Genomic DNA, 13,040 nt, shown 5'->3' with positions numbered 1-13,040 from the left:
ATTGTTTTTAAGCTCTGCCACACGGGCCAACTGGACCGTGACGTCTGCAGACTCGCCTCTTGACAATTACTTCTACTGCATGACACAACCCGTCATTGCTCGTTATCTCCATTTGCTGGCTAATGAAAAGAAAGTCCATGCTGCAAACAATCTTTTCTTCAAAGCCTCAAAAAAAGGTTCATTTCATAAGAAGTGCCCATCAGAACAAGCACCTGGTATCTGTCAGGTCTGAAGTATGACTTTCTTCTGCTGCGACAGAAGAAAGTCATAAAACCGGGAAGGGGGGGCCGAGCACTCTGCTTTAAGATGCCCAATACTCGGTGTTTGACGAGAGCGAATGACAGCCAGCTTCTCCCTCCCTCTCTTTAATTAAACACAGATGGTGACTTATGTCCAATTTCATTTCCTCCCTATTTGACTTCGTCTTCCATCTAATGGCTTCAAAGAGAAGTGATTTAGGGGCGCATACTGACCAGCCTCATGGAAGCTTTCACTTGAATTAGCCCCATTTCAATGATGTATAGCAGCGCTGGCCATGGAAAAAATTCCCATATTTTGTCATGTAAATGTTGACATTTTCCCTCCTTTAACAATTGAAAAATGATTAATTTCGTGCCATGCTTCGTGTACTTTTGTACTGATACAAGTTACTGTATTTTTGGCACCGGCCGAAAATGCATAATAAAGAAGGAAAAAACATATATATGTCGCACTTTTGGGGGAAATTTATTTGCTAAAATAGAAGGTACCTGGTATGTTAAAGTAAGATATTATAACAGGGCTCACCAACACCAGGTCGCCCGTAAGGACCAGATGAGTCGCCCGCTGGCCTGTTCTAAAAATAGCTCAAATAGCAGCACTTACCAGTGAGCTGCCTCTATTTTTTAAATTGTATTTATTTACTAGCAAGCTGGTCTCGCTTTGCTGGACATTTTTAATTCTAAGAGAGACAAAACTCAAATAGAATTTGAAAATCCAAGAAAATATTTTAAAGACTTGGTTTTCACTTGTTGAAATAAATTCATTTATTTTTTTACTTTGCTTCTTATAACTTTCAGAAAGACAACTTGAGAGAAACAATACAACCTTAAAAATGATTTTAGAATTTTTAAACACATATACCTTTTTACCTTTTAAATTCCTTCGTCTTCTTTCCTGACAATTTAAAACAATGTTCAAGTATTTTTAATTTTTTTTTATTGTAAAGAATAATAAATACATTTTAATTTAATTCTTCAGTTTAGCTTCCGTTTTTTCGACAAAGAATATTTGTGAAATATTTCTTCAAACTTATGATTAAAATTCAAAAACATAATTCTGGCAAATGTAGAAAATCTGTAGAATCAAATTTAAATCTTATTTCAAAGTCTTTTGAATTTCTTTTACAATTTTTGTTCTGGAAAATCTAGAAGAAATAATGATTTGTCTTTGTTATAAATATAGCTTGGTCCAATTTGTTATATATTCTAACAAAGTGCAGATTGGATTTTAACCTATTTAAAACATGTCATCAAAATTCTAAAATTAATGTTGATCAGGAAAAATTACTAATGATATTCCATAAATGATTTTTTTCATTTTTTCAAAAAAATTCGAATTAGTTAGTTTTTCTCTTCTTTTTTTCGGTTGAATTTTGAATTTTAAAGAGTTGAAATTGAAGATAAACCATGTTTCAAAATTCGATTTGGATTTTTTTCCTGTTTTCTCTTCTTTTAAACCGTTCAATTAAGTGTTTTTTTCATCATTTATTCCCTACAAAAAACCTTCCGTAAAAGGAAAAAAAAATTACGACGGAATGACAGACAGAAATACCCATTTTTTTTATAGATATATAGATTTATTTATTAAAGGTAAATTGAGCAACTAGGCTATTTTTGCAATTTATTGAAGTGTGTATCAAACTGGTAGCCCTTGGCATGAATCAGTACCCAAGAAGTAGCTCTTGCTTTCAAAAAGGTTGCTGACCCCTGACCTACTAATTACACACAGATGTCTGGCATCATGTTAGTGTAGTCAGCAGCTTCTCTGCACAGATGCTGTGTTCAGGTGCCATTTGACTCATTTACAGCGCATCCACCTAAGGAATGGACTCAACCACCGACCACCACTTCATGGCTTCACAATAGTTATGGAGTACAAAACTAGACGTTGAGTAATCGCTCGACATACAGTAAGTACATCGCGGACAATAACTGGTAATAGTCTGCTTTGCCAGTCCAAATGTATTTGCTGTTTTTTGTAGTCTGTTGTTGTCTCTCCTTCGACAAATGGACAACGTTTTTCACTAAGTAGAATCACAGCTGACCTGGACGTTGGAAAGTTCTCTTGCCGTTCAGCTTGCAAAACACACTCGTTGACGACCATAACCCACCAGGCCTGATCCAAATCTTCTATGTTGCCGTCTGAGATGTGTTGTATCCCAAATAGCTGCAATCGCACGTTTGCTTCTCTTAAGGTATTCATGTGCGATTTCTGGATGACTCGCCTCCATCTTCCTGACGTCACTTCCTGTGTGGGGCGCGGTCTTTCTGGCGTCACTTCCTCTCCGAACTCAGTTTGTAAACGATCGATGAGACCATACAAAGCTGAGAGCTGGAGATTCAACAAATAAACAGCGCACTTACCCATCTAAAGAAATTGTCTAAGGAGAGGGACTTTAAACGCTGATTTAGTGTGGCTGAAACAAGGCTTAGTCTAAATAATTATTTGAACACCATACCCTTGTGTGGTGTTCAAATAAACATTTGTTGCAACATTTTTTGTCAACACTGTAAGCTCTCTATTTCTCGCACATTTGACCCTTATCCCAATAAACATCTGTTCAGTATTTTAACATAAAAGTGTTTGATTGTGAGCCATTAAAAGCCACAATATGCAGTGGGTCCATCAGACCCACAAACGCTGGTTGAGTAACAACAATATGAACATTACACTGGGGTTAGTGTAGACATCGCCCAAGTTGATTTGCTATTAATTGTTTTGTTGAACAATTGTGGTAAAGTAGCAGTAAAAAAACCATACAATGCCAAGGCTGTCAACAACTATACTGGATATTCATCCATTTTCACCTCCTATATTCACAAGAAGTTGCAATACTCATATCTGTTTACTGTATATTAATGTTTGTGTTTACTCCAAACCAGATTCTGGAACGAAAGAATGCGGAGATTGAAGAGACGACAACTCTTTTTCGGGCTCAGCAGCAGGAATCCGAGGAGATGATCCACAAACTGGAGAGGAAAGGTGAGAGCGTTTACTGCAAGAATGTTTATTGTAATGTCTAAGAAGACTCCATCTACCTCCCTCACAAAGATACAACTCTGCATTATGTCCTGGTGCACTGTCACCTTCTGCACCTGGGGTGCACTGTCACCTTCTCCACCTGGGGTGCACTGTCACCTTCTCCACCTGGGGTGCACTGTCACCTTCTCCAGCTGGGGTGCACTGTCACCTTCTCCACCTGGGGTGCACTGTCACCTTCTCCACCTGGGGTGCACTGTCACCTTCTCCACCTGGGGTGCACTGTCACCTTCTCCAGCTGGGGTGCACTGTCACCTTCTCCACCTGGGGTGCACTGTCACCTTCTCCAGCTGGGGTGCACTGTCACCTTCTCCACCTGGGGTGCACTGTCACCTTCTCCACCTGGGGTGCACTGTCACCTTCTCCACCTGGGGTGCACTGTCACCTTCTCCAGCTGGGGTGCACTGTCACCTTCTCCACCTGGGGTGCACTGTCACCTTCTCCAGCTGGGGTGCACTGTCACCTTCTCCAGCTGGGGTGCACTGTCACCTTCTCCAGCTGGGGTGCACTGTCACCTTCTCCAGCTGGGGTGCACTGTCACCTTCTCCAGCTGGGGTGCACTGTCACCTTCTCCAGCTGGGGTGCACTGTCACCTTCTCCACCTGGGGTGCACTGTCACCTTCTCCAGCTGGGGTGCACTGTCACCTTCTCCAGCTGGGGTGCACTGTCACCTTCTCCAGCTGGGGTGCACTGTCACCTTCTCCAGCTGGGGTGCACTGTCACCTTCTCCAGCTGGGGTGCACTGTCACCTTCTCCACCTGGGGTGCACTGTCACCTTCTCCAGCTGGGGTGCACTGTCACCTTCTCCAGCTGGGGTGCACTGTCACCTTCTCCAGCTGGGGTGCACTGTCACCTTCTCCAGCTGGGGTGCACTGTCACCTTCTCCAGCTGGGGTGCACTGTCACCTTCTCCAGCTGGGGTGCACTGTCACCTTCTCCACCTGGGGTGCACTGTCACCTTCTCCACCTGGGGTGCACTGTCACCTTCTCCAGCTGGGGTGCACTGTCACCTTCTCCAGCTGGGGTGCACTGTCACCTTCTCCAGCTGGGGTGCACTGTCACCTTCTCCAGCTGGGGTGCACTGTCACCTTCTCCAGCTGGGGTGCACTGTCACCTTCTCCACCTGGGGTGCACTGTCACCTTCTCCACCTGGGGTGCACTGTCACCTTCTCCACCTGGGGTGCACTGTCACCTTCTCCACCTGGGGTGCACTGTCACCTTCTCCAGCTGGGGTGCACTGTCACCTTCTCCACCTGGGGTGCACTGTCACCTTCTCCAGCTGGGGTGCACTGTCACCTTCTCCAGCTGGGGTGCACTGTCACCTTCTCCAGCTGGGGTGCACTGTCACCTTCTCCACCTGGGGTGCACTGTCACCTTCTCCACCTGGGGTGCACTGTCACCTTCTCCACCTGGGGTGCACTGTCACCTTCTCCAGCTGGGGTGCACTGTCACCTTCTCCACCTGGGGTGCACTGTCACCTTCTCCAGCTGGGGTGCACTGTCACCTTCTCCACCTGGGGTGCACTGTCACCTTCTCCACCTGGGGTGCACTGTCACCTTCTCCACCTGGGGTGCACTGTCACCTTCTCCAGCTGGGGTGCACTGTCACCTTCTCCACCTGGGGTGCACTGTCACCTTCTCCAGCTGGGGTGCACTGTCACCTTCTCCAGCTGGGGTGCACTGTCACCTTCTCCACCTGGGGTGCACTGTCACCTTCTCCAGCTGGGGTGCACTGTCACCTTCTCCAGCTGGGGTGCACTGTCACCTTCTCCAGCTGGGGTGCACTGTCACCTTCTCCAGCTGGGGTGCACTGTCACCTTCTCCACCTGGGGTGCACTGTCACCTTCTCCACCTGGGGTGCACTGTCACCTTCTCCACCTGGGGTGCACTGTCACCTTCTCCAGCTGGGGTGCACTGTCACCTTCTCCAGCTGGGGTGCACTGTCACCTTCTCCACCTGGGGTGCACTGTCACCTTCTCCAGCTGGGGTGCACTGTCACCTTCTCCAGCTGGGGTGCACTGTCACCTTCTCCAGCTGGGGTGCACTGTCACCTTCTCCACCTGGGGTGCACTGTCACCTTCTCCACCTGGGGTGCACTGTCACCTTCTCCAGCTGGGGTGCACTGTCACCTTCTCCAGCTGGGGTGCACTGTCACCTTCTCCAGCTGGGGTGCACTGTCACCTTCTCCAGCTGGGGTGCACTGTCACCTTCTCCAGCTGGGTTGCACTGTCACCTTCTCCAGCTGGGGTGCACTGTCACCTTCTCCAGCTGGGGTGCACTGTCACCTTCTCCAGCTGGGGTGCACTGTCACCTTCTCCACCTGGGGTGCACTGTCACCTTCTCCAGCTGGGGTGCACTGTCACCTTCTCCACCTGGGGTGCACTGTCACCTTCTCCACCTGGGGTGCACTGTCACCTTCTCCACCTGGGGTGCACTGTCACCTTCTCCAGCTGGGGTGCACTGTCACCTTCTCCACCTGGGGTGCACTGTCACCTTCTCCAGCTGGGGTGCACTGTCACCTTCTCCAGCTGGGGTGCACTGTCACCTTCTCCACCTGGGGTGCACTGTCACCTTCTCCAGCTGGGGTGCACTGTCACCTTCTCCAGCTGGGGTGCACTGTCACCTTCTCCAGCTGGGGTGCACTGTCACCTTCTCCAGCTGGGGTGCACTGTCACCTTCTCCACCTGGGGTGCACTGTCACCTTCTCCACCTGGGGTGCACTGTCACCTTCTCCACCTGGGGTGCACTGTCACCTTCTCCAGCTGGGGTGCACTGTCACCTTCTCCAGCTGGGGTGCACTGTCACCTTCTCCACCTGGGGTGCACTGTCACCTTCTCCAGCTGGGGTGCACTGTCACCTTCTCCAGCTGGGGTGCACTGTCACCTTCTCCAGCTGGGGTGCACTGTCACCTTCTCCACCTGGGGTGCACTGTCACCTTCTCCACCTGGGGTGCACTGTCACCTTCTCCAGCTGGGGTGCACTGTCACCTTCTCCAGCTGGGGTGCACTGTCACCTTCTCCAGCTGGGGTGCACTGTCACCTTCTCCAGCTGGGGTGCACTGTCACCTTCTCCAGCTGGGGTGCACTGTCACCTTCTCCAGCTGGGGTGCACTGTCACCTTCTCCACCTGGGGTGCACTGTCACCTTCTCCAGCTGGGGTGCACTGTCACCTTCTCCAGCTGGGGTGCACTGTCACCTTCTCCACCTGGGGTTGCACTGTCACCTTCTCCAGCTGGGGTGCACTGTCACCTTCTCCAGCTGGGGTGCACTGTCACCTTCTCCACCTGGGGTGCACTGTCACCTTCTCCACCTGGGGTGCACTGTCACCTTCTCCAGCTGGGGTGCACTGTCACCTTCTCCACCTGGGGTGCACTGTCACCTTCTCCAGCTGGGGTGCACTGTCACCTTCTCCAGCTGGGGTGCACTGTCACCTTCTCCAGCTGGGGTGCACTGTCACCTTCTCCACCTGGGGTGCACTGTCACCTTCTCCACCTGGGGTGCACTGTCACCTTCTCCAGCTGGGGTGCACTGTCACCTTCTCCAGCTGGGGTGCACTGTCACCTTCTCCAGCTGGGGTGCACTGTCACCTTCTCCAGCTGGGGTGCACTGTCACCTTCTCCACCTGGGGTGCACTGTCACCTTCTCCAGCTGGGGTGCACTGTCACCTTCTCCAGCTGGGGTGCACTGTCACCTTCTCCAGCTGGGGTGCACTGTCACCTTCTCCACCTGGGGTGCACTGTCACCTTCTCCAGCTGGGGTGCACTGTCACCTTCTCCAGCTGGGGTGCACTGTCACCTTCTCCAGCTGGGGTGCACTGTCACCTTCTCCACCTGGGGTGCACTGTCACCTTCTCCAGCTGGGGTGCACTGTCACCTTCTCCACCTGGGGTGCACTGTCACCTTCTCCACCTGGGGTGCACTGTCACCTTCTCCACCTGGGGTGCACTGTCACCTTCTCCACCTGGGGTGCACTGTCACCTTCTCCACCTGGGGTGCACTGTCACCTTCTCCAGCTGGGGTGCACTGTCACCTTCTCCAGCTGGGGTGCACTGTCACCTTCTCCACCTGGGGTGCACTGTCACCTTCTCCACCTGGGGTGCACTGTCACCTTCTCCACCTGGGGTGCACTGTCACCTTCTCCAGCTGGGGTGCACTGTCACCTTCTCCAGCTGGGGTGCACTGTCACCTTCTCCAGCTGGGGTGCACTGTCACCTTCTCCAGCTGGGGTGCACTGTCACCTTCTCCAGCTGGGGTGCACTGTCACCTTCTCCACCTGGGGTGCACTGTCACCTTCTCCACCTGGGGTGCACTGTCACCTTCTCCAGCTGGGGTGCACTGTCACCTTCTCCAGCTGGGGTGCACTGTCACCTTCTCCACCTGGGGTGCACTGTCACCTTCTCCAGCTGGGGTGCACTGTCACCTTCTCCAGCTGGGGTGCACTGTCACCTTCTCCAGCTGGGGTGCACTGTCACCTTCTCCACCTGGGGTGCACTGTCACCTTCTCCACCTGGGGTGCACTGTCACCTTCTCCAGCTGGGGTGCACTGTCACCTTCTCCAGCTGGGGTGCACTGTCACCTTCTCCAGCTGGGGTGCACTGTCACCTTCTCCAGCTGGGGTGCACTGTCACCTTCTCCAGCTGGGGTGCACTGTCACCTTCTCCAGCTGGGGTGCACTGTCACCTTCTCCACCTGGGGTGCACTGTCACCTTCTCCAGCTGGGGTGCACTGTCACCTTCTCCAGCTGGGGTGCACTGTCACCTTCTCCACCTGGGGTTGCACTGTCACCTTCTCCAGCTGGGGTGCACTGTCACCTTCTCCAGCTGGGGTGCACTGTCACCTTCTCCACCTGGGGTGCACTGTCACCTTCTCCACCTGGGGTGCACTGTCACCTTCTCCAGCTGGGGTGCACTGTCACCTTCTCCACCTGGGGTGCACTGTCACCTTCTCCAGCTGGGGTGCACTGTCACCTTCTCCAGCTGGGGTGCACTGTCACCTTCTCCACCTGGGGTGCACTGTCACCTTCTCCACCTGGGGTGCACTGTCACCTTCTCCACCTGGGGTGCACTGTCACCTTCTCCAGCTGGGGTGCACTGTCACCTTCTCCAGCTGGGGTGCACTGTCACCTTCTCCAGCTGGGGTGCACTGTCACCTTCTCCAGCTGGGGTGCACTGTCACCTTCTCCACCTGGGGTGCACTGTCACCTTCTCCAGCTGGGGTGCACTGTCACCTTCTCCAGCTGGGGTGCACTGTCACCTTCTCCAGCTGGGGTGCACTGTCACCTTCTCCACCTGGGGTGCACTGTCACCTTCTCCAGCTGGGGTGCACTGTCACCTTCTCCAGCTGGGGTGCACTGTCACCTTCTCCAGCTGGGGTGCACTGTCACCTTCTCCACCTGGGGTGCACTGTCACCTTCTCCAGCTGGGGTGCACTGTCACCTTCTCCACCTGGGGTGCACTGTCACCTTCTCCACCTGGGGTGCACTGTCACCTTCTCCACCTGGGGTGCACTGTCACCTTCTCCACCTGGGGTGCACTGTCACCTTCTCCACCTGGGGTGCACTGTCACCTTCTCCAGCTGGGGTGCACTGTCACCTTCTCCAGCTGGGGTGCACTGTCACCTTCTCCACCTGGGGTGCACTGTCACCTTCTCCAGCCGGGGTGCACTGTCACCTTCTCCACCTGGGGTGCACTGTCACCTTCTCCACCTGGGGTGCACTGTCACCTTCTCCAGCTGGGGTGATCACTCAAAGAATGCTAGCTTCAGTGTTGTGTTTTCTGCTCGGGTGTTTCTCTTTACAGGGGAACTGCATTTTTTTTAAATTCTGTCTATCGTTAACAATTCTTGCGAGAGACAAGACGACAAAAGGTTTATTGTTTTTCCATTCTATTTTGCAAGAAGTGGCTCGTTGTACAAACCCTGTTTCCATAAGAGTTGGGAAATTGTGTTAGATGTAAATATAAACAGAATACAATGATTTGCAAATCCTTTTCAAGCCATATTCAGTTGAATATGCTACAAAGACAACATATTTCATGTTCAAACTCATAAACATTTTTTTTTTGCAAATAATAATTAACTTTAGAATTTTTACATACTATGCAAATATATAAACGATTGTTGTGATAAATGAGTTGGAATTTCACAAGAAAAAGGTCACAATTTTCCAAGAAAAACTTAGAATTTTGGGAGTATTAAAATACAATTTGTCATTTTACTAAACACAATACCAAATTCTACAAGAAAAAATGATTTGTGCAATTTTCTGATAAAGGTTGGAATTTTATTCAATAGCAGTCACAATTTTGTTACTACATGATATATATACTTGCAGTGTGTATATTGTACATATTACATATTGTTATGAAGGTGTCTGTTACTACATGATATATATACTTGCAGTGTGTATATTGTACATATTACATATTGTTATGAAGGTGTCTGTTACTACATGATATATATACTTGCAGTGTGTATATTGTACATATTACATATTGTTATGAAGGTGTCTGTTACTACATGATATATATACTTGCAGTGTGTATATTGTACATATTACATATTGTTATGAAGGTGTCTGTTACTACATGATATATATACTTGCAGTGTGTATATTGTACATATTACATATTGTTATGAAGGTGTCTGTTACTACATGATATATATACTTGCAGTGTGTATATTGTACATATTACATATTGTTATGAAGGTGTCTGTTACTACATGATATATATACTTGCAGTGTGTATATTGTATATTGTACATATTATTATGAAGGTGTCTGTTACTACATGATATATATACTTGCAGTGTGTATATTGTACATATTACATATTGTTATGAAGGTGTCTGTTACTACATGATATATATACTTGCAGTGTGTATATTGTACATATTACATATTGTTATGAAGGTGTCTGTTACTACATGATATATATACTTGCAGTGTGTATATTGTACATATTACATATTGTTATGAAGGTGTCTGTTACTACATGATATATATACTTGCAGTGTGTATATTGTACATATTACATATTGTTATGAAGGTGTCTGTTACACATTATATATATACTTGCAGTGTGTATATTGTACATATTACATATTGTTATGAAGGTGTCTGTTACTACATGATATATATACTTGCAGTGTGTATATTGTACATATTACATATTGTTATGAAGGTGTCTGTTACTACATGATATATATACTTGCAGTGTGTATATTGTACATATTACTTGTTGTTATGAAGGTGTCTGTTACTACATGATATATATACTTGCAGTGTGTATATTGTACATATTACATATTGTTATGAAGGTGTCTGTTACTACATGATATATATACTTGCAGTGTGTATATTGTACATATTACATATTGTTATGAAGGTGTCTGTTACTACATGATATATATACTTGCAGTGTGTATATTGTACATATTACATATTGTTATGAAGGTGTCTGTTACTACATGATATATATACTTGCAGTGTGTATATTGTACATATTACATATTGTTATGAAGGTGTCTGTTACTACATGATATATATACTTGCAGTGTGTATATTGTACATATTACATATTGTCAGAGGTTGGTAGTAACACGCTACATTGAGTAACTTTTGGGACAAATTCTTACTTCTAAGAGTAGTTTTAATACATCCTACTTTTACTTTTACTTGAGTATATTTATAGAGAAGAAATTCTACTTTTACTCCGCTCCATTTATGTACATTCCACTCGTTACTCGCTACTGATTTTTATCAATGTGTTAATGCACGCTTTCATTGTTTTGCTTGTCAGACAGACCTTCAAAGTAGGATCCATCACATGCCTGCGTTTCACCAATCAAATGCAGTCACTGGTGACGTTTGACTCCGTTTCACCAATCAAACAGAGCCAGGACGTCACATGATTAACTGCACTTACTTTTTTTTTTTAATAAACCTTTATTCATAAATTTCAACATTTACAAACAGTTGAAAATAATAATCAAAGTAAGTATAAAAACCGTACAAAACAGCACTAGGGAGTTGTAAATTCAAAGTAACTAAAATAGAATGCAAAAAAAAAATTAAATGGATGGATGGATGGATATATATATATATATATATATATATATATATATATATATATATATATATATAAAATAAACAAAATGCAAAGCCTTAGGCTCACTCAATCTCAGTAAAAAAACTTAGATTTGGAACACAGCATCATCGTTTTCACAGCTTTTTGCTTGTTAGAGGTAGAATGTTTTAATGTAGAGTTCTAAATCTTTTTTAAAGGCACAAAAAACAGGTCGGGGATTGAGAAACTTACATTTATCAATATAAAACTTAGCCAATAGTGTAATGAGCTTAAAAAGGTAAAATTAATTTAAATTTTTTTTCCGGCATAGCTCGGTTGGTAGAGTGGCCGTGCCAGCAACTTGAGGGTTGCAGGTTCGATTCCCGCTTGTGCCATCCTAGTCACTGCCGTTGTGTCCTTGGGCAAGACACTTTACCCACCTGCTCCCAGTGCCACCCACACTGCTTTAAATGGAACTTAGGTATTGGGTTTCACTATGTAAAGAGCTTTGAGTCACTAGAGAAAAGCGCTATATAAATACAATTCACTTCACCTCACTTCAATACAGCGTAAAACCAAATATATATTATTTAATTTATGTCATTGTCTTAGTTGCTTAAGATATATTCCTGGCTCTGTTTTTGTGCATTACTTGTTGCCGTCATCATTAAATAAACAGGTTACTCATCAGTTACTCAGTACTTGAGTAGTTTTTTCACAACATACTTTTTACTTTTTCAAGTAAATATTTGGGTGACTACTCCTTACTTTTACTTGAGTAATACATCTCTAAAGTAACTGTGCTCTTACTTGAGTACAATTTCTGGCTACTCTACCTACCTCTGCATATTCTTATGAAGGTGTCTGTTACTACATTATATATATATATATATATATATATATATATATATATATATATATATATATATATATATATATATATATATATATATATATATATATATATATATATATATATATGTAGGTATATATATGTATATACTTGCAGTGTGTATATTGTACATATTCCATATTGTTATGAAGGTGTCTGTTACTACATTATATGTATACTTGCAGTGCTTTGAAGGCTACAACGGTGACTCCCACTAGCCACATTTTCCACCGCTTTTTTAAAATCCTCTTTAAAACCCTCTTTAAAAACCCTAAAAAAAAACTAAAAAAAACGTGTGTTATTGTCTCTCATAATGATTGTGAACAATAGGCAGAAATCCCCAAAAAGTGCAGTTCCTCTTAAGCATCTGATGCAAAGCACATATGACACTGGGTGCAGCATCTTTCTTTTCAATTAGCAGACATATAGTTGTTTCTTTGCATCACAAGGCTCACTGCTGCACTGTTTGTGCATGTTTTTGTACGCTCTCCCCCAAAGTTCAAAGTATGCTGAAGGAATCCAAGGTTATCTGCGAGAGCAAAGACACGCAGATTGCTGAGCTGAAGAAGATGACCGACCAGAGTGCTGATGCTTTGAAAATTGAGTTTGAGAGGAAGGTAAAGTGTGAGATGTCCAAGGCAGATTACCATTGCAGGAGAGCTTTGATGTGATGAGCAGACTTTTGCAGGTAGAATCTGTGTCGGCTCACGAGCTAGCAGGACTTTGCCAACTGATTTTGAGTAACTATCTAAAGGGGAGAAGAATATTTGCCAAACTCTAAATGTC

At 45.9% G+C, this 13,040-nt stretch overlaps 1 protein-coding gene across 4 annotated transcripts in view; it reads left to right on the top strand.

The window, feature by feature from the left end:
* cep112 (centrosomal protein 112) overlaps positions 1-13,040 on the top strand; it is a 406,308-nt gene that overhangs the window by 70,048 nt on the left and 323,220 nt on the right. For all 4 annotated transcript variants that reach the window (XM_061885269.1, XM_061885270.1, XM_061885268.1 and 1 more), the window contains exons 9-10: positions 3,144-3,243; positions 12,753-12,871. In XM_061885269.1, the coding sequence (XP_061741253.1) occupies positions 3,144-3,243; positions 12,753-12,871 (219 nt within the window). The remainder of the gene's footprint in view (positions 1-3,143; positions 3,244-12,752; positions 12,872-13,040) is intronic.

Source organism: Nerophis ophidion, linkage group LG23 (genome assembly GCF_033978795.1).
Source record: "Nerophis ophidion isolate RoL-2023_Sa linkage group LG23, RoL_Noph_v1.0, whole genome shotgun sequence".
NCBI lineage: Eukaryota > Metazoa > Chordata > Actinopteri > Syngnathiformes > Syngnathidae > Nerophis > Nerophis ophidion.
The sequence above is the reverse complement of the archived record's forward strand: the minus strand, read 5'-3'. Positions and strand labels throughout refer to the sequence as shown.